General features: G+C 45.0%; 1 protein-coding gene across 2 annotated transcripts in view; it reads left to right on the top strand.

The window, feature by feature from the left end:
• The window catches only part of zmiz1a (zinc finger, MIZ-type containing 1a), a 109,266-nt gene that overhangs the window by 59,943 nt on the left and 24,952 nt on the right, over positions 1–24,371 (top strand). For both annotated transcript variants that reach the window (XM_079362729.1, XM_079362730.1), the window contains exons 4-6: positions 14,587–14,697; positions 17,323–17,436; positions 21,217–21,322. In XM_079362729.1, coding sequence (XP_079218855.1) covers positions 14,629–14,697; positions 17,323–17,436; positions 21,217–21,322 — 289 coding nt within the window. In that variant the 5' untranslated portion in view covers positions 14,587–14,628. The remainder of the gene's footprint in view (positions 1–14,586; positions 14,698–17,322; positions 17,437–21,216; positions 21,323–24,371) is intronic.

The following is a 24,371-nucleotide window of genomic DNA, read 5'->3' as shown; positions in this document are numbered from 1 at the left end:
GGAAATAGAAACTTTGTAAAATGAGCAGACTTCTGCAGCTTAGTCCGCTTCTGGCATCATACACCTGAATCTGGACCGGAAATGCAAGCTGGAACATTTGCACCGTGGGTAATGTAGGTGCCACACATTTTCAACATTGAGTGGAGACCCCTTTTTTCAGATGCATACTTGAGATTTCCAAAAGTGATTCTGACAATGCTAAATTAATGGAGTACTCATTGAGTCATGGAATAATCAATACTTTCACTTAAGTCTGTTATTTTTCACAGACTCAAAACCTGTCAAGGGCAGAAGCTACATTTGATTTGATACATTCCCTGGCTGAGGAAAGCCCTCCACACTCCCTGTAGGTGTTGTTAAAATCAGACCGACTTCATTAATAATCTGGTCTGGATATAATTAAGGACGCGCAAAGGGGCGACCAACAGGGAGAGAGACAGTGAGAAGGAGAGAGTCTCCTCCTGGCTTTCTCTGTTACTTCTCTTCCACTGGTGTTGACAGGCCGGGGGTGGGGGGGAGGTAAAACTTAAGAGAGGAGGAGGAGGAGGAGGAGGTCAGTGGTGGAGTTGGCTTTTCGAAGAAGCTTGACCCTCGTTGTGTCATCTCGCAGCAGCTTCTTCATGAGAAAGGTCTATTACAGCCGGCCTAACGCTGCACTCGGAGTTGTTTTGGCTCATTTGTCAGTGATTAGTCTGCTTGCCTGCTTTTGTTTAGTGTGTGTGTGTTATCCAAAACACACCCATACTCATGCACACGCATACCAGCGCACCACCCCCCCCCCCCCCCCCCCCCCCCCCCCCCCCCCCCCCCCATGTTTACGCAGCACTGGGTGGAAAACACAAATTGGAGACAGAGCGTTCCCCGTCTGCAGGGCTTGGAAGAGGGTTTGGGCTTGGAAAGCTGGCTTTCCTCTCAGGAAGTGTTGTTCCTCACCGCTCTCCATAAACACTGGAAACGAGACCCAAAGAAAATGTCCCAGACTCACTATTTCCACTGTAAACACACAGACATACACATATTATACTGCTCCCTCATTCCATTTCTCTCATATGTGCCTCTTCCCTTTTCTCTGGCAGGAGCCTATAAATTTCCCCAAAGGAGAATGTAAGCCAGAGTGTGTAATCCAGAAAGCCGAGCCCTGACCCTATGCAGATCAGCTGCCTCAACTTTTATACTGACACATTATTTTAATTTTAACTTTGTAAAGTCCTAACTTTAATATGACCTAAAACTTCTTAAAAATAGAGTTTTTGTCCTTTAACTGAGAGATCCACTGTAATACCAATTTCAAAGTTTAAAATCTCCTAAAAAAAAAAGGATTTACCTTTGTACGATGAACGTATTTCTAAAAAATGCCTCTCAGATCAATATAAATGATACTCTATAGGCTTTAACAAGTTGTCATATTGGGCATTAAGAGTTAATAAACCCACATCAGAGGGAAAGACAGAAAACTCTTAAAGTCAGTAAGTCCCAAAAAACCTGAATGATACTGGAAATGTTTCCATTTTCTCACTGTCCGATTTGACAACAGGGTGCAGGACTCAGTAACGCATCACGCCGTTTTAACCAGCAAAGTTCCATCTTGACTTGTAAAACAGTGTTTTCACATTGAGGTGTCAATGCAAAAAAACAAACTCTGCACCTGCTTGTGTGTTTTTGTTAAAACCGCAGCAGGCGTCACCTTTTGCTATGGTTAAAACACTGAGCTCACTTTACCACCCAGATGGCTTACATAGCACCCTAACCTGTGTGTGTGCATACAGAGAGAGAGAGAGAGAGAGAGAGAGAGAGAGGTTAGAAACCCTTATTTATTACATTTCCTCTGCAGTGAAAGAGGAGGCAAGATGGACACTCCATATCTTCCCGCTGCGCCAGAAAACTCATCTAAATGGAAAACACATTGTCTTCATTATTTTGCAAGAGCTGAAAGAACGGGGTTGTCATGGTAACAGCCATCTGAGTGAGCGCAAGCGGTGCGGCCGAGGGGCTGGTTTTAGGGCCAGAGGAATGGAGAGAGAGAGAGAGAGAGAGAGAGAGAGAGAGAAAAGGAAAGGGAGGAGGAGGGGGAGGAGGGGTGTGCTGGTGGAAAGAGAGGAGAGGGGACCGTGATGAAGAGGGAGGAGGTGGAAGACAGACAATAGAGATGGAGGGAAGGAAAATAAGAAGTTGTGGAAACAGACAGAGAGAGGGAAGGAACGGAGCATCGGGTGTGATGGAGAGAGAAAGAGAGAGAGAGAGAGAAAGAGAAAAGAGAGAGAGAGAGAGATTTGTGTGGACGCAGGGAGTGCCTTTTCCAGTGGAGCCAGACGGTGCAAATGGCCAGTTACAGGCTCTCAGAGAGCAGTTCAGAGGCCCTTATTAATTTCAAGGGGCAGCAATATGGGAGATTTAAACTGTGTCTCACTGCAGCCAGACTGTTTGTGCAAATGTATGAGAGCACACTGATGTGCAGCTGAGGAAGAGATATCTTCGCCCGCTGAGCTAACATTAGAAGAACTGGTGTTTTGGTAAACACATGGAGGAGGAAGGGGCGGGCGACACGCTCCTCTCTGCTCTCGCTCTGCCACTTCTGCTCAGACAGCCCGCGCCCTGGCGGTGATCGACAACCTGCCTGCCGGCGTCTTTATTAGCCGCTCCCTCCGAGCAGCCCCTGGCAAGCAGCAAAGCCCAACACCATAACGCCCTTCATCAAATATTTACCCCCTCCTGAATCTACAACCTGCACCGAGGCCACATCAAATAAAACCAAGTGCCAAAGTGATATCTAATCCTGTCCAATCCCTGTCTTTGTCATTATCTTCCCCTTTCTAGAGCTGGGGAGTATTTTTAAGGCACTCCTGTCACTTTAGCATCAACCAGAGGATAAGCGCTGTTGCCATAGAGAAAAAGAGCGACATGATTGTTTATTTACAAGTTTCTCTGTTTATAGCCAGTGGGGTAAGTGTGACTGAGGCCTGACACGACATCGTTTTGACAGCCGTTGGGCGATTAAGGAAATTAAAGTAATTGCTGAAGTCTTTGTCATGGTAATACTTACAAACCCCCCCCCCCCCCCCCCCCCGACATCCAACCTTGCGCCGCATCACTTTCCTTACGTTTGCGCTGAGAAAAACGGGGCAAAAAGAAAGGAGCAAAACTCAAACTGTCGGATTAGATTTGATTTATCCAGTTTCTCCGTAAATGCATCGCGAGCTCAGTGTCAGTGTCTGGGTCAATTCAGTGCTTCCCAGCAGCCACTTTGAAGTGTTTTCCTGAAGCCTGCAGAAGAACATCCAGATCCAGATAGAAGATAAATGTTACAAAGCCGCTCAAGTTTCACTGGATCTTTCAGCTCTCAAATCAAGAGGGAAATTATGTTTGTTTTTTTTCTCTCATCAGCTCTCTCCAGATGTGCAATCATGGTTGAGGGCGGAGACGAAGGCTTTGGCTGGTGATTGACCAGCGTTTAGGGAAACAGACAGTTTGCAACCGTTCGCCTGCTCTGGCTGCTCCGTCCGGCTGTTTTTTTTTTTTTTTTTTTCCCTTCTTTTTTTTTTTTAGCTAGCTGCGTGGCTGTCTGTAGGTCTTAGTGATTCATGTCACATTGTAATTGGTTTACCTGCTCCCTGTGTGTCTGCGCTCTGAGTGGACCAAAACAAATTACCCAGGATGACCTCTCGCCATCTCTCTCTCCCTCTGCTCCCGAAACCATTTCCCCCTATCTCTTCCTGCATGTCTCTCTCTGTCCTCCCCCACTGCATGTAATGATTTCTATGAGTGTTTTTCTCTCTTCCCATCTTTTTGCCTCTTCTTATGTTCCTGTACTGCCTCTCATATAGAGCAGACCTCTCTTACAGCTGCACAGAAGCATTATATAGAAGGTAGAGCGCTGTCTGAATGGAGGTTGTGCAAATTTACAAAGAGTCTTAGCATAGCCTACTTTAATGGACAGATCCAATTTTTAAACAAATGGCAACTTTGCTGTGACTTGCCTACACTCACTTTCAACAGAAAGAAAAGGATTAGTTTATCACAAAGGATTAGTATTTGGCAAACTGTTTTACAAATCTTAAACTAATAACCTCGAATCTTGAGACTTCGATTCAGCCACGAAGCCCCCACAAAACGAAGCTGGCTCTGGAGCTCGCCGTTAGCGCACAGTTAGCTCCTACCTCTCAGGCAGATGAATCCCTCGCTCGACAAAGGTGAAAAATCAAATCCCGAATGAAGAGTTCATCATCTTGTCATCTTCTGAGTGGCAGCACATCCTCTCTGCGTCTCAGTTTACTGTGAAGGATGAGAAGAATACAAGGCAAGAGAAGTCATGAGGTATCAAATGATTGACATAAACAATACCCGTAAGCAGAACATGCCAGCTTCTTAGATGGAGCTTAAGGCCCGGGAACACTAAAAGAGATATTGGAGCAGGTTAATACTCTCAGTATGGTGCAAGAAGATGAGGTCAAGGATCTCAACATGGTGCTTCTGCTGTTCAGTGTCAAGAGACACGTGTGGCACAGAGAAGAGAGATCCAGGCTGAGTTGGCAGAGGAGGAGAAGCTCCTGAATGCCACGGTAGAGACGGAGCGCCTCAAAGCCATTAAGCAGACTGATGAGCTCCGCAACTAAAGCTAAAGAGTGCGATAAATCATACTCAAAACCAAATATCGCAAAAAATATCAGAATAAGCAGGTGCTGTATGAGATGGAAAGGCAGGAGGGATGGAAAGTACAAGTACGGAGAGAAGAAGATGAAACTGGAGGACCTCAAGGCCCTGGAGCAGAAAAGAGGGAGACAACAGTGTCTGCAGGAAGACAACAAGCACATTAAAGCCATGAAAATGCAAGCCAAGAATCAGAGGATGGAGGAGGAGAAGCTGGCTGACATTAAAAATGCAGAGTTCATCCAGAAAAAAAAAAAAAAAAAAAAAAAAAAATGAAGCAGGAGGCTGAGCAGGAAGCAGCGCGGCAACGCAAAAAGAAAGGGAGGGAGCTGGAGAGAGCTAAGATGTTTGCTCAGCAACAAAAAGATATAGACATCAAGGCAAAGCAGGACGAGCTCCATGCTAAGTGGATGCAGGAAATAAATGACGGAGAATGGAAGAGAAAAGAGAGATCTGGCTGCAAAGCAAGTAGAAGAGGAGGCAAGAGACAGATGACAGATGACTTTCAGCAGTTACACTCAAAAGAGCATCTCCAGGCTGAGGAGGTCATGCGTCAGAAAGAAGAGTTTGATTGGCTGTTAAAGGCCTCGCAGTACACGGACAGCAAACAGAAGGACAAGGAGAAGCACCATAAGACGGCAGCAAACTACTCAGAGGCTTTACAACTTCAGATAATGGAAAGTGATCACTTGGCCCTGACAAATCGCAAAAAGATCCTGAAAGAGGCTCAAGAGACGTGTGAAACTTGAAGAGATCAAACAAAACGAGCTGATGGAGGCTAAAGAATAAAGGACTTGAACATATTACAGTGTGTTAGAAAGGAAAGTTAAAAACCAGAAGACACTTAAAGACCAAAGAGCCAATAATTAGACACGTAGCGCAGAGGGAACGCTCCTGTATACCACGGGGCAGATAATGCATGCTGGAAAAGGAAGTGAGACGCATTGTGATAAATGTTTCAATTTGTTTGCTGCTGAGGAGGACGATAGTAAGGTGTTGCCTTAAATAGACAGGTTGTCAAATCAAAAAATTTGGCAACATGCAGCCACATACACAGAATCAAAGGCAACAGGCTGAGGCCGACAAGCTACATCCAATTCAGCTCAAATCTAGAGATATTTCAAACCTTGTTCAGAGGCCACTTCACCTGCCATCCATTCCCAATGGTGTTCGCCTCTTTCTCTCAGGGCCGAATGGCCGCCGTAGGGCGACCAAATCTCCACCTTCCCTCTGTCTGAAAGTAGTTTGAGGAAAGAGGCTTGAACTTCATTCCCTTTTCCTGTAAATAAATAAATTTGAAATAAGAGATATTCCTTTTTTTTTTATCATTGTATACATAATGCATGGTGAAATGATGTAAAGCGTTTAGTAACCATTCTATCTGATATCATTCAAAATCGTCCTGTAAATGATGGGTAAACACAGACCTTAAATCTCAAACCGAAGACACTGAAAATCACGCCAGAGAAAACCAACACACACATCAAAGCCTCTTGATGCTTGAAGATGTGTCTCTCTCTGAACATCCTTTTAGCATGTAGCGCACACATGAAGATAAGCTGATCGGATGATGTAAGATCACACACAGACACACACACACACACACACACACACACACACACACACACACGGCAGTAGATTTCTTTGTAGCTTTAAAAGAGTGTTTTGTGGGAGCTGCAGTGAAGCACATTAGCCTTTCAAAGCTGTTTTCTCTGCGCTCACTGTGCCAAATAGTACCTGTGTGGATTGTCCCTTCTGTGAGTGAAACGGGTGCTCTGTGTACGCCATTAGGCTGTTTCATTTTCACAGCAAGCAGATGTTTTGTGTTCTTTGCAACTCGTGCCCTCAGTCTGACACACGCTGCTGTAAAAACACACACACGCACACACACACACACACACACACACACACACACACACACACACACACAGAGTAAGATGAATGGGTTCATCATTCTCCCCTCTGCTCGTGTAGGAAGGTCTCGCTGTCTCCGAGGTTATTTCGCTGTTGCAGTGAAATTCCACAGTCGAAGGATTTCAGCGTGCAAAAAGCTTAAAAAACACGATTTGTTTGTATTTGATGCACAGAGTGCTCATATCAGAGGACTCTGTGTATCTACCAGCAGAAAAGGATCTCGTTCTAGTGGCCTTGAAGAAGTCATTTATTGCTTACCAACTTAAGAGGAGCTGAAGTGAAGGCAGGGTGGTGAAATAATTCCTCGTAGTCCTTCTAACTGAATGACAGAACCACGTTGGTATTTTCCGACATCCTAATGTCAGTTATCTTTTCACATTATTAACCTTAATGGAATCAGTTTGGTTTTCTAAAATTGAGTGATTTCTTATTTTGGTGGGTAATGAGATTTTCCTCCAGTTGACCGGCCGACATTTGTACAAAAACAAGAAAGTCAAGTCCTTCTCTGATTACGGTGCATTCTAACGGTCACATGGTGGAAAAGGTTTAAATCTTACCAAACACATCAACACATCGTAATAATGAATTATATGTCAATATGTTATCTCTATCCTTTTATCGCCCAGGTCTAGGCGACAATGTCGAGACTTGAAGTGGAAGTCTAAATAGGACTTCTGTCACTGCTGGAGAAACAGGGCGGGAGGGGCGGGAGCTTGGAAGAAAGAATTTATTTTGATCTCCAATAATCTCCAATTTAATCCGTTCATTGTGTAATTATAACCTATAAGATGATCAAGTGTGTTATATTTTTTTATTTAATGGAGTTAAGAGCAGGGAGCAGTAAACATGTAGGAAGTCCTTCAAACAAGAAAGGAGTATTTATAATGGAAGTGGATGACGGGCTATATTTTAGCTTTAGCAACAGTTTTCTCTTTCTATTGTCACCCTTAAACACACTGTGTGCTGTTCTGTGGTTATTCAAACTTGAAAAGGGATCGCTGAATAAGTTGTATTATCACAAGAAGTCCTTGTGCAGCTGTCCTTTTTTTGGCGGTGTGTCTTATTGTGGAAAAAAATAGTTGCGGGTAGTGATGGAAGCTTAGATATGACTCCTACAAGACCACAGGAAGAAATAGAGGTTGTTCATGTGCGGTTTTCTTGAAAGGACTGTGCTTTTGGAGTGTCAAAGTGAAGGGGAATGGAGGGCACACTGGCACAGATATATTTTTGCTCTCCCTAATGACACCAATACCATTTCATGGCTTACTGAGCTGATTGAATCTCTCTCCCTCTTTGTACGTCTCACTCTCTGGGCCTGTCTCTGTGTTTCTCTTTCCTGCACACACTTCATCACTCTCCGCTCGCACAGGCTATCACATGCACGTTCATATGCTACCCTACGCCGATGTGTTACACTCACCCCGCTGGATGTTGTTTAATTGCATTTGGGTCAGCAGTTTGCTGGTGCTGAAACCAAAGGACATGGAATTTGTCAGTTTACCCATTCAGCAGTCACAGGGGGCGGTGTGTGAGCTCACAGCTCTGCTGGAGTCAGGCCCACAAGGTTAGCTTTACACAAGCCTCTCAGACTGCTCTGTCAATCACTCTTCCCCTCCCCTCTCCTCTGCTCTGCTACGCTCATCTCCTCTCGCACACTCGTCTTAAAATGTACTAGACGGCTGTTATTCCACTTAATAAAGCTTATGAGACTTATGCACTCCTACTTTGAAAGGGCTCAGTATTTCAGGCGGTCCTGTGATGACCTGGTGCAGCGATAAAGGCCACACATTGGCCTTGTGTTCTTCCAGGACTCGCACACACACACACACACACACACACACACACACACACACACACACACTATCCCTTGAGCATCACGAGTTATTGTATCTCGCCTTTCTTGACCGTGGAAAATGGTATGTGGCAGCCAGGACATACAATCTTTCCCAGCTGGTATTTATAGTCTTTAGCAACTGGAACATTTTATGGAATAAGGAGTTCATTCATTCATCATGTGACGCTTCGTTCTGCCCATGGACGACCTGATTTCTTATCTCACGGTGAAAAAGATGGCCTTTCTATATAAGACAATATAAACAAATCATGGGCCCACTCACATTCCCATTGACATTTCAGCAGTATTTTCTACAAAGAGACGATGATTCAGCATATTCTTCATCAATACATCATGTTGGACTTTGGCTGTGGTTAAACATTGACTTTAGGATATTGTTTCAATTGGATGCTATAAATAAATCATATTGATAAAAAAATAAATAATGATGTTATATGATAATGACCGGAAATGTTTACAGACTCTCCTGGAAGACTTGTTAGGTGTTGCACATTGATGGAAGGGTCTAGAAGTCCAGCTGAAGTTTTAAACAATTGAACCTGGGCTGTCCGCTTGTAGGACAGCAGTCTTCTTACGGGACGTGACCAACCGCTAGCCCATAAGCGCCCTGTCTACAGGAGATTAAGAGTGGCTGAAGAACATTTCAGTCGCTGGTTGTGTTTTAGCTCTTCAAATAGGAATGTTAGCAATGCTAACCAGTTCATCAATGAACTTAATCAATGTGATTTAGTTCGAAAAAGTCTGTTAGATACAATCTTAAAATCTTGTTTTTAAGCCGTGTAAAACTGTTGTTGTCTTCTGAAAGCAAAATATAGATCCTCATCGTATTGTCTACCGATATCGACCTTTTTAGTTCCTTGTATTGAAATGTTGAATTTCAAACGAGTTTGATAACAGTTTGAGCGAAAACTGGCTAAAAAGAGGACACATCCGTGCTCACTTAGCTCACGTTGATTTATTATTATTTTTTATCTCACACGTCGAGCGGTGAAATAATCGGCTGCTCCCGTGGGTATCTGGTGGCGCATACCTGCAATACTCCACAACTGAAGCGCCGTATTTATAGACGGCAACAGAGCGGCTCACATATCCCCACAACACAGCTGTTTGCGTTGCAGTGTTGGGTGTCACATAGCCACCCGGTGCTCCTGTGGTTGTCACATTAAAACAGGAGATAAACAAACGGCAACATTTAGAGTTTATTTTGTCCACCCCTGGGACAAGTCATTTCCGATTTTTAGAGAGACGGATGGTTATGATGCTGCGTGGAGTGTTTTTAGAGGCCGGAGGGAGAGATATCAACACCAATAGATGCTTTTCTTAGAGTGGACGAGGAGAGGGTGAGAGATTAGTGGGGAAGAGGATTATAAAAATAATGGAAAGGAAGAAAAAAAACAAGACAGAGAAACAGAGATATGAGGCAGGAAGTAGAGAAGAAATGGTATCTGAGGACAGAGTGGAGTGGACCGAAGAAAATAAAGGGCAAAAAAAAGGGACTGTCTGGCTACAGGAGTTTGCCACTAGAGATAATAGTGTGTCATAGAGAGAGAGAGAGAGAGAGAGAGAGAGAGAGAGAGCTGGTGGCTTTTTACAGACACACTGAGAGCAGAGATTGTGGGGGGGGGGGGGCTATAGCACAGCTGAGTGGTGTTGATTGGCCTGTTTGAAAACACATGAACTGCGGACTGAGAGAGAGAGAAAAACGGGGAGAGAGAGAGAGAGAGAGAGAGAGAGAGAGAGAAAACGAAGAGAGAGAGAGAGAAAAAAAGGGAGGGAGAGAGGAGCTCCGTGCAACCGGGAGAAAAGTGTTTGCTCTGTGCCGTGCCACGCTGCAGCCCAAACCACATTAGAGCAAATGAATCCATTCCACCTCCTGTTATGGCAGCTCCCGCACAGGGCCCCAGGAAGGAGGAGGGAGAGATGGGAGGGAGGGAGGGGGGGGGGGGGAGAGTGGCAGGAGGCTTGAGATATGAGGGACGGAGAGAGGAAAATGATAGAAACGGAAAATGGAAGGTGGTGGAAAGGAGTCGCATGCTGGGTGGCTCTAATGATGTCTGAGGGCTACGGAAAAGGGAGCACAAAAAGCACAAAGTGGTGAGAGGAAGAGGAGCGGTGGCCATATAACTGAAGAGGAGGAGAGACAGGGGCTGATCTTTCTGGTCTTCTTATCCTAATAATGAAGACGATCCCTGCACTACGACTTGCTCATTTATGTATTTGAGCTCTTCCAGATTAAGATTCAACACCAGCAAAGATATTGTTTTGCATAATACCGCATACAAGCCCCTGTTTTTCTTTTACTTAATCTATTATGTACATAATCTTCCCTTAAGGCCGGTGAAACCCGTTCAAACCACTGCTTAACTTTAAATCTGTACGATACGCTTTAATGAACACCCAGATGAAAAGCAATGATTTCAAATCAAAAAAGAGCATTTCTGTTGGAATCAAAATGTTTTTTCGCTGGTTGATATCACTTTTTTTTAAAAGTCGAAAAAACGATGTCGTCTGTAGCCTTTTTCAGGCAGCCAGTCCAAGATGTGATATTTAAGTCCTTGTGACATCTCGCCCTCACTTTGAGTATCATGGAGGCGCGATGAAGTGATCGGTACAGGTGTGAAACAAGATTGGCGAAGAAAGCAGAAGAGTGAGAAAAGCGCTCGCAGTTTGTTTGTGCATATGTGTGTGTGTGTGTGTGTGTGTGTGTGTGTGTGTGTGCGTGTGTGTATGTGTACGTAGAGCTCCTTCTGTTTCTCTACACGTTGTGCTCATGCGACATATAACGCAATGAGAATTCCCAGACGAGCATAAACCAATATTACGCTGTCGTGGAATGACGGCAGAGCTTTGTTGCAGCACTGTCGCAGCATCACACTTTAAGATACAGAAAGTGTTGAAGCTATAATAGATTGAAGAAATTCGACAGCTGTGTAGCTGGACTAATGATTGGCTACATCTGCACCGCAGGTACTTATTTAGAGACTGTCCCTTTGGTCTGCAGGATACTGTTAGTGAGGTATGGGTTTGGCAACTGTCTTCAGATTGTTGTTTTGTGTAAAAATAAAATAAAAGGCCTAGCCTACGTTGTTTACCAAATCTTTGTCCCATTACATTTAATCAGTTACATTTCTGCAAAAAATACGGTCAAGAAGACCACAACAGGGATGAATGTTTTCACTCTGTATTGATGCTATTACTGTGGCGCACTCCCATCTTCATTCACTGTGTGTTTTAGTTTTTGTCTTTCATCATCATGCATCATACTGTTTTTGGATGTGAATGAATATTTTGCGTCCTCGAGTTTTCCAGCGCGCTTTGCCCATGAAAATGTCCCGCGTGTGTCCCGATTATCTGTGATGATGTCTCAAGAAGTGCTATCACTGTATTCATATTGTGTCATACCATAGCCTAGCTGCTAATGTTCTCCTATGTGATAGACCGTGTTGGAGTGCAGTATGAGCTCCTGCCTCCATTCAACCCCCTCTGACTGATCACATTCATAAAAACAAAGCTGCACATGACGAAGGTGCTAGTCATTTGACTGTGTGTGTGTGTGTGTGTGTGTGTGTGTGAATAAGTATGTGTAATACTGCTGATAATAAATAGATAATTCCCCCCCCCCCCCCCCACACACACACACACACACACACACACACACACACACAGGCTGGGCCTTTTTGCCCCCTTCCTGACATACTCCACTGCTTTCGTATTACGCTGCTTTTGTTTCTGAAAGCGTATTTCTTGCCCCACTTCCCCCAGCGTGTTTGTCTCAGGAAAGAGAAGAGGGAAACAAAAAAAAGTGAGATTTTTTTAGACAGCTTCTTCCAATTTCAGCTTTATTTGTGGAGGTATTGTTTTATTTTATGGCAGTATCTCCCCCCCCCCCCCCCCCCCCCCCCCCCCCCCCCCCACACACACACACACACACACACACACACACACACACTGCTGTTTTAAATGGCGGCTGTGATATGAACAACATAATTGGATGGGTAATCTTTTTTTGCTTTGCACCTCTGGTAAGCAGTGCTGAGAGGAGCTGATTAAGATGTTTGGGAGACAATAAAGATGCATCTCCTGCCTCTACATGTTCAAACAATGACAGCAGCAGCCGGGAAAGTCTAAAAAAAAAAAAAAACAAAGAAGATAAAAATGGAGGTTAGATAAGAAAAATCACTTTTCTCTCCTGTGGTTAAACTTTATTTTCTCCAGTCAGGACGTAATCAGTCAATCTGAAGTGAAGTAAAAGTGTTTCTCTTGGTATGATAATACCACAAATTACACTTTTATTGAGACAAAGATGAAAAGTGAGGATGTGTGGCGTGTTTCCACTGAAGCACAGTCTCTTATGTAACACATTTCCCGCCTGAACATGGAAGGGGATGTGTGGTCGTCAGCGTGGACAGTCAATCAGGTGGGTTGACTTCTTATCTCAGTTACGACGCCCACCACTGAAGTCACTTTTCCTCCTCACTCATTATCCTTTTAGAACCCGAGGGCCTGTCTCTTAATTGACTAACAAAAGAACAGCTCCTTGGTGGGAGAAGGATTCGTGCTTGCGAGTATGCAATTGGGGAGGAGGGGGAGATTATTAGGCAAAACAGGCTGAATTCTCATCCCCCTCCAACGCTCCTCCTCCTTCTCCTCCTTCCTTCTTCCTCCTCTGGCTCCGTGTGTTGGGGCAGCAGGAAGGGAAACTGGAGGAGAAACAGTTAATCAATAGCCACAAGGTCAGGCGGCCAGCGCCGGGGCGGGAGCGTGCCCTGTTAGCGGTCCGTGGAGCTGCCTGGCTTGCTGAAGGGGATTTGTAGCACTTGTCAGGGGCTTAAAGGAGCCCTCTCTGGACCACTTGCTCCGGGTGGAGTAGAGTGAAAGAGACATGCTGATTAGCAGCAGGAGAGGGAGACCTCTGCTGGATGCAGGGAGACACCACAGCAGAGCAGAAGTAGGCCACCCAAAGTTCTGGTCAGATTGTGCGTGGTCAGGCTGGCTTTGTGGCCTACTGGATGGTTAATGAGCTGTTTGGTGGGGACTTTTTTTTTCTCACAGATAGTCTGCAACCACTGCAGCATCATGAGCAGATAATCTGAAAGGAGTCATCTTGCTGCCCACTGTTTGACCACATTGGCTCTAGAATTCCCCTTTACTCATTCCCTGAAATGTATCCGCTGTTGTTTAAGAATTTGTGCAAGTGCACTCCAGGTAATTCGACTCTGCTAATGCTCAAGCTCAGAGGATTAGTAATACACTCTTATTCAGAAAGTGTTCCTTTGAAGTTTTACCTTTACGCTTAACATCAGCTTTTGTATTTACATGCTCTTTTGGTGTGTGTGTGTGTGTGTGTGTGTGTGTGTGTCTGAAAGAGAATGAGACAGAGAGACTTGCTTCACTCTTTGTGAAATAAGCTCAGCGTTGAACATAAAAATAAAAAATTTAAAAAAAACCCTCCCCAGCTGGGCGCTGCGCTTGTATCGTTTTCTGTTCTCTCGATCTGCTTGTCACAGCGGGAGATCTTCGGAGACCCTTTATCAGTACTGAGCAGCTTTCTAGAGCCCCCCCCCCCCCCCCCCCCCCACCCACCCACCTACCTGTGGTTTTCTAGTTTGCCTTTTGTGTGGAGGAATGTGAGGCTGAGCAGTATGATGGAGATAAACACAGAGGGATGTTGAGGGGACAGAGGCATCGCAGGCGAACCAGCACGATGTCTCTTAATCCAGCCTGGTCGGAGCATTAAGCACAAAGCTGGATTTCTTCTGTTGTTTCTCATCAGCAACATAAAGACACAAACAAAGAGATGCAAACACATAAGTGTTATGTGTGTGCAAATTAGTCGCAGCTGAAACACATCTTACAGCAGTTGCAAACATTATTCAATTGAGTTACTGTCATTTGGAAAAACTACAAAGTTGTTTTTTTTTATCTGCCCTGCTTTGGAACGTCTCATTTTCACATTTTTTTGCCAAAAAAACATGACACACTTGAGTTGGTTCAAGCCCTTCTATGAGTCACTTTCCTTGTTTGTGAGTTTGTCAAGCTGCTAAAAAAAAGAAGCTGTTTGACTTAAGAGGCTACGATCACTTAACATACAAGACCTGACCAACAACAACAAAACAAAAAGAAAAGAAAAACCTGTTCTGACAGACGTGTCTCTCCACTTCTTCTCCTTTCAGAGACTAAAGAGCTTTTAATGGCGTCCCGGTAGAGACATCAAGATGAACACGTTACCGTCAATGGACCGGCACATCCAGCAGACCAATGACAGGCTGCTGTGCATCAAACAGGTGTGTATTAAGATTCATGTTTAGCAGCCTTTAGCAGCTGTCAGAAGCATGCAGACTGAGAATCGAGGGGTGAAAACACAAGAATCCTCTTTCTCCTTTCAGCACCATATATGGACTTCAGTTTATCTGGCCATTAGCTGCAGTCACACAGATCATGTTGCACAGGGTCAGAGAGAGAGAGAGAGAGAGAGAGAGAGAGAGAGAGAGAGAGAGGTAAATCTGGCAGTGAAAACAACTTTGAAGCATCATAACTGACTCTCCTTCTCGGATTCTCTGCGCTCCTTTACTGTACATCACGTTCCTGTCGCCCGTCGTATTCTGGCCCTTGTGTTTTGCTTTGCTGAAACGTTGCATTGCCTGCCAGCTTTAAAGAGATTCCTCAAAGACAGATAGAGAGGAAACGACACAGTCAGTCAGACAGACAGTCAGACAGACAGGCAGACGTAACCCAGGGCTACCGCCTCTGCCTGTGATTAATTGTCTACAAGAACTGGCTGGCTGACTGTGGGCTCATTTGTTTATACTATGTGGGTGTGATCCTTTATATCTCCCAACATCCATGCGACACCATGCCTTACAGTGAATCGGGGACTGATCAGGCTTTGAGCTTGTGATTATGAGGTGACATATCCCCCCCCCACCCCATCTCAAACTCCTAAGCACCCATTATCTAAGCAGGCTCAGCACTTAGTATGAAGTTAAGCCTGACGTCAACCTCTTTTAAAATAAATATTTCAAGCTTTTCTTGAATGAGTAGAATTCTTGCAGGATTGCCACTACACACTTCACAAAGTCTCCTCAATTACTCTCTCAGGCGTCACTGATAAGCCCTAAAAAGCCTGAGTTAACACGTCGGGCTTAATAAAGGCACTAATTGTAGTTTGGTTTATATACTCCAAGGCGCAGGATGTAATAGAACTCGTAGTAAAGCAGACTTCAAAGGCAGAGAGTCAGGCCGAGCGTGCGGCGGCGGCGGCTCTGCCAGCAGGGTGTTGTTTCTGTTTGGGGAAAGCCGCTGGCAGGGCGCCAGGTGTTGTGCTGCTTTTCATGCAGCCAGGTAAGAAAGCACAGACTGATCCTTGACTGGCCCTGAAAAGAGGGCAAGTGAGTCCATCATCTTGCGGAGGACGGTCTGTCAAACGTCTGTCTCTGTCTACTCAAACCCCATCAGTGCTGCTGCCTCTTCTGCAAACCCCCCCCCCCCCCACCCTCTATGTTCTTGTCCTCATCCAACCCTGAACAGCAACAACAACACAAGCAGCTCAGGCCTCCTAAAAAATAAAAAAACCTCCTCCTCCTCCTCCCCCACCTCACACCAGAGTCGAGGTTGTCAGGCAGAGTCGGTGGCGAGTGCTGCAGCAGGAGGAGCTGTGAGTTCAGATGCAGACAGACAGCCCCTGCTGTGCCAGTTCTGATTCTCTCTCGCGCTGGAGGCTGATATGCCTCCCATCAAGCAGCAATAATGCCAGATTATATCACTCATCTAGAACAGGCTCTTCTCCGCCTCCTCCTCAATCTCACTCAGCAACAGCATCTCTCCCCGCTGCTCTTCATGGTCAGTCAAACCCCCCGCGAGAGTCCACCGCTCACTCAATAAAGGCTAATCTTCACATCAAAAAGGATGAGTCACTCAAGGCTCCTCTCTTGAAACTCATGATATCATTGGAGATTTTCTCGGCAGGCAGGCAGGCAGGCGGGGTCCCAGGCCTGACATGTTAGGCCCGGTTCACACCCAAGAACCCCTTTTGTCACACAACTGCCCTTTGAGAAAAAAAACCCCCCAAAAAAACCCTGCTCACCTCTGCTGCCCCCTAAAGACAATAGTGTACCTTCTCTTCACGAGCACACAAAACAAAACGCTTCAGCTCCAGATGAGAATAATGAACGCTTTCAAGTGGGCTCAATCTCGCCGAAGTGAACGAGCCGCAGCTCTGCGCCATTTCAGAGCTATTAACCTCCTGAGCCGTAGAGAAAGGGAGCCCAATTTTAAAACCGCTTATTGTGTCCTGCCAGCCCGAGTAGCCTTCAGACACTGGGAAGAAAAGACTCGACTGTTTCAGGCCTCAGTGAACAAGCACGAGAGACAGACAGAGACTGAAAGAGATTAGACAACACACCAACGGCGCACATTGAGTCCGCACACATAGCTGCCAGGACCAAGGTTGTTTTTCTTTGTGAGCCGCCAAGGCAGCCAGTGGACTCGCGCTGCCGGCTGAGGCTCTGTTACACTCTGAAAACAGGCAATGAAAGAGGGGAAGAGAGAAAGAAGGAGTGGAGGGAAAGAAGAGGTTTGGTTGCCGTGTGGGTCATGGGGGCGAAGGCTGGGTGTTGCCAAGAGAGATTAACAGGAAACACTGGCATCATTGTTGGTATGGGTGTGATCTTCTTCCCACAATGCATCAGAGGACTGAGTGGGCGTACACTGGAAGGAGTCAAGGTCCTCACAGGGTTGTGCAGAAACACAAGACATTAAATCAAGGCAGTTTGGGGGAAAGAGCGAAGGCTGCAAAACTGTTTGGTTTGACTGTTTTTCCAATTTGTACTGAATGTGGGGAGAAAAAAAAGAAAATGTTCATTATTTCTCATTGTTTCTAATGGCCGTCTTGTTCCTCTGTGTTTGCACAGCACTTACAAAACCCGGCCAACTTCCACTCAGCGGCCACAGAGCTGCTCGACTGGTGTGGAGATCCCCGGGCCTTCCAGCGACCTTTCGAGCAAAGCCTCATGGGATGTCTCACGGTACGCAAACAATAATTATGGTTTTCACTTTGAGTCTTTCAGGTACTTTTTTGGAGACGTGAGCAAAACAATAATTACATTTTTTTTGGGAGAGGAAAAAAAAAAAAAATGGACTGATGCGTCCACCTCTGAGGAGTGTGGCCTTAAATTCATATTGCCTTGTGTTTGGTCCACTCAATGGTTTCAGTTTAAACGGTTGGATGGCAGCCTGTAGTCGCAACAAGTATGTATCCAACAGTTATTAAAGGCTGCTTCAGGCTCTCAGGATCCAGCGACACAGGTTAAAGTGCTTGTCACCCACTGCTTCTCTGCACTAAGCGCTACGCACACACCCACACACCCGCACATGCACACACACTCAACAAAAAAAAAGAGGCATGAACAGGACTGTGGGTAGCCAGTAACCCCTGGCTACAGCCTTTCAGTTCACCAGTTACCATTCATTGATTTTGGCTCAGGGCCAGAGAGCTACCCTGCACCAGGTGTGTGGAAAAAGCTCACACATACATTACCCGCACTCACACTTACATTACACGCACAGTCACATGTGTGAAAAGAGGCTTCGGAGCAGAGAATTGAAAGTTTCATGCGTTTATCGCTGAGATGGGTCACACTGACACACGGGGCAGCACACTGAAGGAACATTGTTCGCAGCTGAAGTGGTAGCGTGAGCAAACAGATAAATGCTCATTAATGTGCAAATCACAATAAAAGCCTCTTAAAGGCTGATAAAGAGCCATACAATGGAGCCCACCACTGAGCTCCCTCTCAGCATGGGGCTGTTTCCATCAGCTAAATTGTTTCATCAGACTCCGAGAGCAAACAGCCTCTTATCTGGAGAATTACAGCGCACAACAAGTCGGTTCATTCTTTATCAAGGATTCTTTATACAAACCTCGCTGGCTCTGTATCAGAGCGCTGAATTGAAATGTAAAGACCACTGTGCATATATATCCATCATGACATTTATGTTAGCTGAGTGAAATTGAATGTAAGGCTCATATGGAGATTCCTTTTCCCCCTGGCATTTTGAATAAGTGGAGGTCATCCTCGGATCGTGGGTGCACTGAGTCAATAAAAAAAATGACAGAAGGGAGCCGCTGCTGCAACATGAGCGCTGTCTGCTAGACACTGTTAGCTTTTTTTTTTTTTTTTCTTCATTTTGTGGATGGATGGATTGAAAATGAACCCAAACAGTAGTAGAAAGAATTTAGAAATCAGATTCTACTCACGAGTAATAAAAAATAGATATAGTCAATCTAAAAAGTAAAAATAAAATATAAAATTATCATAGCTTAATATACATAGTGTTTCTTTTAACAGTGTTAGCCCAGTTCTTTCCATAAAAACGCAATTCAACGGAAAAGCTTTATGACGGAAAAAGAGAAATGTTGAGTTATATTTGTAGTTGTGAAGGAAAGCTTAAACCACATGGACAGTCTTCAAGTACATTCTATAAATGCCGATCAAATATTAGAAACATATTTAAGGGACACAGGATGCACTAAAATCTGAGATATGTCCTGCACCCTCCACATCCAGACTCCTTCTTTATTTTAGCATGCTTCACTTTAAATCAGGTCTGTTAACCTATGTGTTCAGAACTGTTCTTCTTGCTGGTTGTGTGCGTCTTTTCTCGAGGGTTCGAGTAATGTCAGTGCATGCAGATATCTGTCTTTTTTCCTGCCTCTGGTATTGCAGATTTTCAAAAACGCCCACTTAGTTCATTAGGAGCCGTCGATCACATACGGCTGCTTCAACAAGCAGAAAGAAACCACACGACTGCTGCTTTTCTTCCTTCCTGCTAAACCAGTATCTGAACGGCCCAGTAACCCTGCAGCGCGCTCTTACACCACAGTTTTCATATTGACAGGAATATGGGTCTGGGTGTACATCCTCCGATGGAGATTAAAGAGGAAAAAAGGCTTATGAGAGGTGGAACACTGCTAAAGCCGTGTTGAATCTATGCTAGCCTCTGTAGCTGGCTGCCTGCCCTCTGCAAACTGCAGGGCACACTCACTCGCACAGGAAATTAAACGATTGACAACAAACATGATCCGAGCGTTTGTCGGAGCCGTCATCGTTTGCATAATGTGGTCGGGTTGAAAAAGATTATGTCGTGAAGCGCTCATCCCTGGAACGTCATCCAACATGTCTGCTAAACAGCTTCAAACGCAAGTAACATGATTAACTGTAAAAACGGGAATTAAACAGCAGCATCTCTTCATTAAAACGACCAAAGACGACATCATGTTTGACTTTATTGACAGGCTTTTAATTGTTTTTTTTCTTCAGCCAGTGTTCAGAGGAACTTTATGGTAGCTGCTTGCTGTGATGTTGGCTCTCTAAAAAGGCACCTCGGCTGACCCTGTTAACTGTTATGTGTGTTTTGAGGTCAGAGGGAGCAGAGGAGTTGTCATCTGTTAGCAGATAAAAGCGAGGGGGGGGTTTCCCCCTCCGATAATGATTTACCCCTGTCTCCCGAGTCCTGTTTAACATCACTCAGCATCCCTCAACATTTGGAATGGAGTCTGGGAGGCTCCTGCTTCATGTCCCATAAATTTACAACCTCATTTTGAAGTCATTAACATGCGAGGATGATGCAGTCCTACAGTTTTGGGGAAGTTCCTTTTTCTTGTAACCCCTGTAAAAAAGCGCTGCAAAACCACATTTTACATACCAGTTTTCTTCTTGCTTCACGTAATCATTATCCAGTGGGATATTACTCAATGCCTAATATATCACTTGTGTGTGGTGAATAGAAGCGTCGACCTATAACCAGGACAAGATCTCTGTTTCCGTTTGTTTAAGGCTAACCTTTCAGAGACTTCCCCTCGTTCTGCACAGTGACTGTGGTTTGGCTCCCTCTCTCTCTCTCTCTCTCTCTCTCTCTCTCTCTCTGGAGGTCAATGGAGTCATCATGCTCGTCTTGTTTGTCAGCAGAGCAATCCAGACTGCAGACTCCACGTTTATCTCCCTGCGTCTGTGTTTGACAGTGCGAGTGTTTATTCTGTGTGTGTCTGAAGCAAATGAAGTTCAGAGATAACAGTGGCTCCAAATACAAACAGAATTAACAAGGAGCAATGATTACATTCCTTTACTGAAGCTGCATGTTTATTAAGAGGGCACGGAGCATGTGAGATCACAGATATCACAGAGTACGGCATAAGTTCAACACAGATGGATTAGTTAATTGATGCTAAAACAGGTACAGAACATAATGATATACACATCGTTTTTTTTATTCTACACTTGTTTAAATAACAGCAGTAGTTCCCTTTTGAGTTTCTACCTGTGGAGACTGCCTTGGGGCGGCTGTGGCTCAGCGGTCGAGTCGGTCGTCCTTAACCGGAAGGTTGGAGGTTCAAATCCCCAGCTCCGGCGGCAACGGATGTCGGATGAGTCCTTGGGCAAGACACTTAACTTGCTCCCACTGCTTCGTCGGCAGTGTATAAGTATGAATAAAATGGATTAGTTAAAACTCATGGACACTTCAGTTAGGCACCTCTGAAAATCACGAGCTCTCAAGTCTGTTTACCTTTTAGATTGGTGAACTGGGTTTAGCAATTATCTGACGCTATAGTTCCTCAGCGAAACAACAAATCTGCAGTTTCCAGGTAAAAAAAATAAATAATAATAATCATGTAACATTATCCCAGGAATATTCAAGTACAAGAAGAGACTCTTATGTCAGTCAAACAATTTCGTCCTTTTGCAGGAATAACAAAAATGTTACCGACACATCTCTTGTTCTCATGATCCGCTGCTGTGTCCCTGCAGGTGGTGAGTCGTGTGGCTGCTCAGCAGGGCTTTGACTTGGACCTGGGCTACAGGTTGCTGGCTGTGTGTGCTGCCAACAGGGACAAATTCACTCCCAAGTCTGCAGGTAAGATCCAACTTTGTTTGTTCTTCTTCTTTTATTCCCCCCCCTCCAGCCCACCAGCAGATGCATGCTCTATACATCATCTCATGTCTGCTGTCGATGTGCAATTCAGTTGATGACACAGTGCTCATTGTTCCTCATGCTATTACTTGTTCACTTTTTCACGACATTCGACACACCAAATGCCTTGAAGTCATCATCCAATCAGAGGTGTTTCTCGTTTCCTTCTTCATCTGACGCCATGAATGCAACACGTAGCTGCTTCTTCTGTTTGAAGCCCTTTAAACTGACAGACTGTGAACTTTGCAAATTATTACTTGCTTGCTTTAAAGAAGTATAAAGGCGTAAAAGTGTCCCATGAATCTGTGTTTTGGACATTTTTAGCTGTCTCCAAACAAGTACGATCATAGACAGTACACAAGAGGCCCATAGGGCATTATAATGTCAGATATTTTTAGCCTGCATTAAACATTGATGTGCTATTGAGATGAGCTGTCTGGGTGGTAGCATCACAAAAACAGCCTACTCAACAGTCTTTCCCACACAAACCCCCATGTGCAGTCGGCATGCGCACACACATGCAGTGCGGAAGAAAGGCGGAACAGCAGCCCCTCTCTCTGACATTTATCTATCAAAATCCAACCCCTCTGGATTCAAACCTCCCCTCTCGTCTCGCTCCCACAGTCCTGCAGGAGCGGCCTGTTCATGTGCATTTGTCAAAGTGAAATGTGCAGAGGCAGAGAGAGAGGAGAGAGAGAAAGGGAAGAGATGGATGGCCTGGGAGGTGTCGCTGATGTTTGCTGGACCGCTCGCTCTGCCTGACAGAGACCTGACAAAGCTGTACCCAGCCAGTCAGAACACAGATAAACCTCAGTGTGGCTGTTACATAAATGGGAGTAGCTGGAGCTAAATATTTGGATTATACTGTCTGATATTTTTGTTTTGGTGACAAGATGATATGTCTGTGTTTCATGACACACACAGATATTTTAGGCGGTGTTGTGACTGAACAAACGAGAGGGCAGAATCAGTTTCTATCTTTTACTCACAATGCTACTGTGAATCCGACATGTTAAGCTAAATATCCTCTTTCTGTTGTTTGGGGAAGGATCTTGTTTGGAGGAACTAAAGTGGTCAGACAGACGCGGTGTGCAATATTGATCGCTGTATTTCTCTCTCTGTCTGTGCTCCTGTGCCGGTGTAATGCGATTGTTGTCCAGGCACTGCTGTCTGTCTGCGCCAACCTGACAATCGGAATCATCCTCAGGCCTGCTGATGGTTCTGGGATCTAATAGAAGACAGCACCGGGTTTCAGGAAAGAGCTGTTTATGCATGGTGGACAAATGGGAAGTTTAGTGTGATTATGCGAGGTAGGTGGGTGGAGGGGGGGGGGGGGGGGAGAGATATGATGCAGCCAGTCGTTAGAAGAGGCAGGCAGGCTGTTGGGGTGGGAGGCAGATGTGACTCAGGGCCGATCTTACTCACTGAGTATCCGTCTTACCTCCTCTACAAGGACGTCTGTCTGAGAGAGCAGACGGGAGGGCGACAGAGGAGACGTGATGCACACTCTAACTCAGACAAACATGCAATTGCCTTACAAGCGCATCGGCAAAGATGCAGACGAGTTTTTATCGCTCTGTCTGTTTGGTCTGCTTTACGTTCTACTGTCTGTGTAAGTGTATGTCTGTGTGTGTGTGTAGAACGTGTTTCTAATTGTGCAGCCCCAGCACAATCCTCCCGACAGCCCACATGGCGACAGAGGGCCACAGATCTGACACTTGAGAGCCGATGCGAGGGCTGGGGAGTCTGGGATGCTCTCTGTGGGATTCTCAGGGGGGAAGAGGAAGGCTCTTAAGATTGCAGATCAATCACAGAGACGCTTTCTCTCAGAGAAGCAGTTATAGAGGACATTGATAAAGCAATAATTGCTTACTTACTTACTTTTTTTTTTTTTAACAGTTTGACAACTTGAGCTATTTTTAATTGAAGCTGATGTTTGTAGGAAGAGCAATTACAAACATTACGTCGGCTGCTGCAGAGGGCATGCATGTACTAGCAGATCAGACAGACATTTAAGGGAGGAAAACAAATCTAGAAATGAAGATTCATTGATAAATCTACAGTCAAAAGAACATTTTCCATCCTGTTTGAATAGATGCGTCTTCTGCTTTTCTTTCATTTTTACATGTGTTTATCTGTCAGCGTCTTCCACATAAAAGAATCCGCAAACAAACCACAAAATGCCTGTAGCTGCACTGCTGCCCCAAGAGACCCGACGAGTGACATCAGGGGATTTTCAGCAACAGCACAGTGCTGCCGATGAGCTGTCTGCAGATTGTGACCCCGCAGTGAGGCCTCGGGGGGAGATTAGTGTATTGCTCTAATCTGGAGTGAGTCAGAGAGGGGACTTGCATACTGTTAGGTGAGCTAGCATTAGCACTGTTTGTTGACCCTGCTGCACAGCTTTAACGCTGATAGCATGTTAGCAGCTAACACTGACTGATTTACTTTGTCTTGACACACAGCACCTTCCAGGTTTAGATTTTTGCACATTGATTTTTTTTTTGGGGGGGGGGGGGGGGGGGGGTTGTCATAGTCTGTAGTCCGAGATGTTCATTAGATTATAGTTGCGCTGTTGCCCTACAAACTCACGTAACTATACTAGACTCTAAGCTGCTGCAGTGAAGTTCAGCAGACAACAAATCAGATTAGCCTCGTAATCTATCGAGGGTTTTAGCGTTTCCTTCCTCTGTGAAGTGAATCTGCCGCCAAGCTTCACAGCAGTTTGCTCTCTTTCCCTCTGAAGCGCGAGCTGCAATAATAAACCTCCAGATTACCATTATGACAAGTTCGGCACTTTTTATGACAACTTTCCTACCTCCTCTGCTCAGTGATGTCAGCGACTTCTCGAGGTTCAGTGCGATGAGAGTACATCTTGTGACTCAGTTTGTGTTTCATTTTTTTGAACATGACTCAACTCGTTCTGGATTATAAGTAGCTGCTCCTCGGAATGATCGCTATGTTCTTCAAAAAAAAACATCTTTAATGTTTT

This window comes from Symphodus melops (genome assembly GCF_947650265.1).
Source record: "Symphodus melops genome assembly, chromosome: 15".
Lineage (NCBI taxonomy): Eukaryota > Metazoa > Chordata > Actinopteri > Labriformes > Labridae > Symphodus > Symphodus melops.
This window is presented reverse-complemented; position numbering and strand designations above follow the sequence as displayed.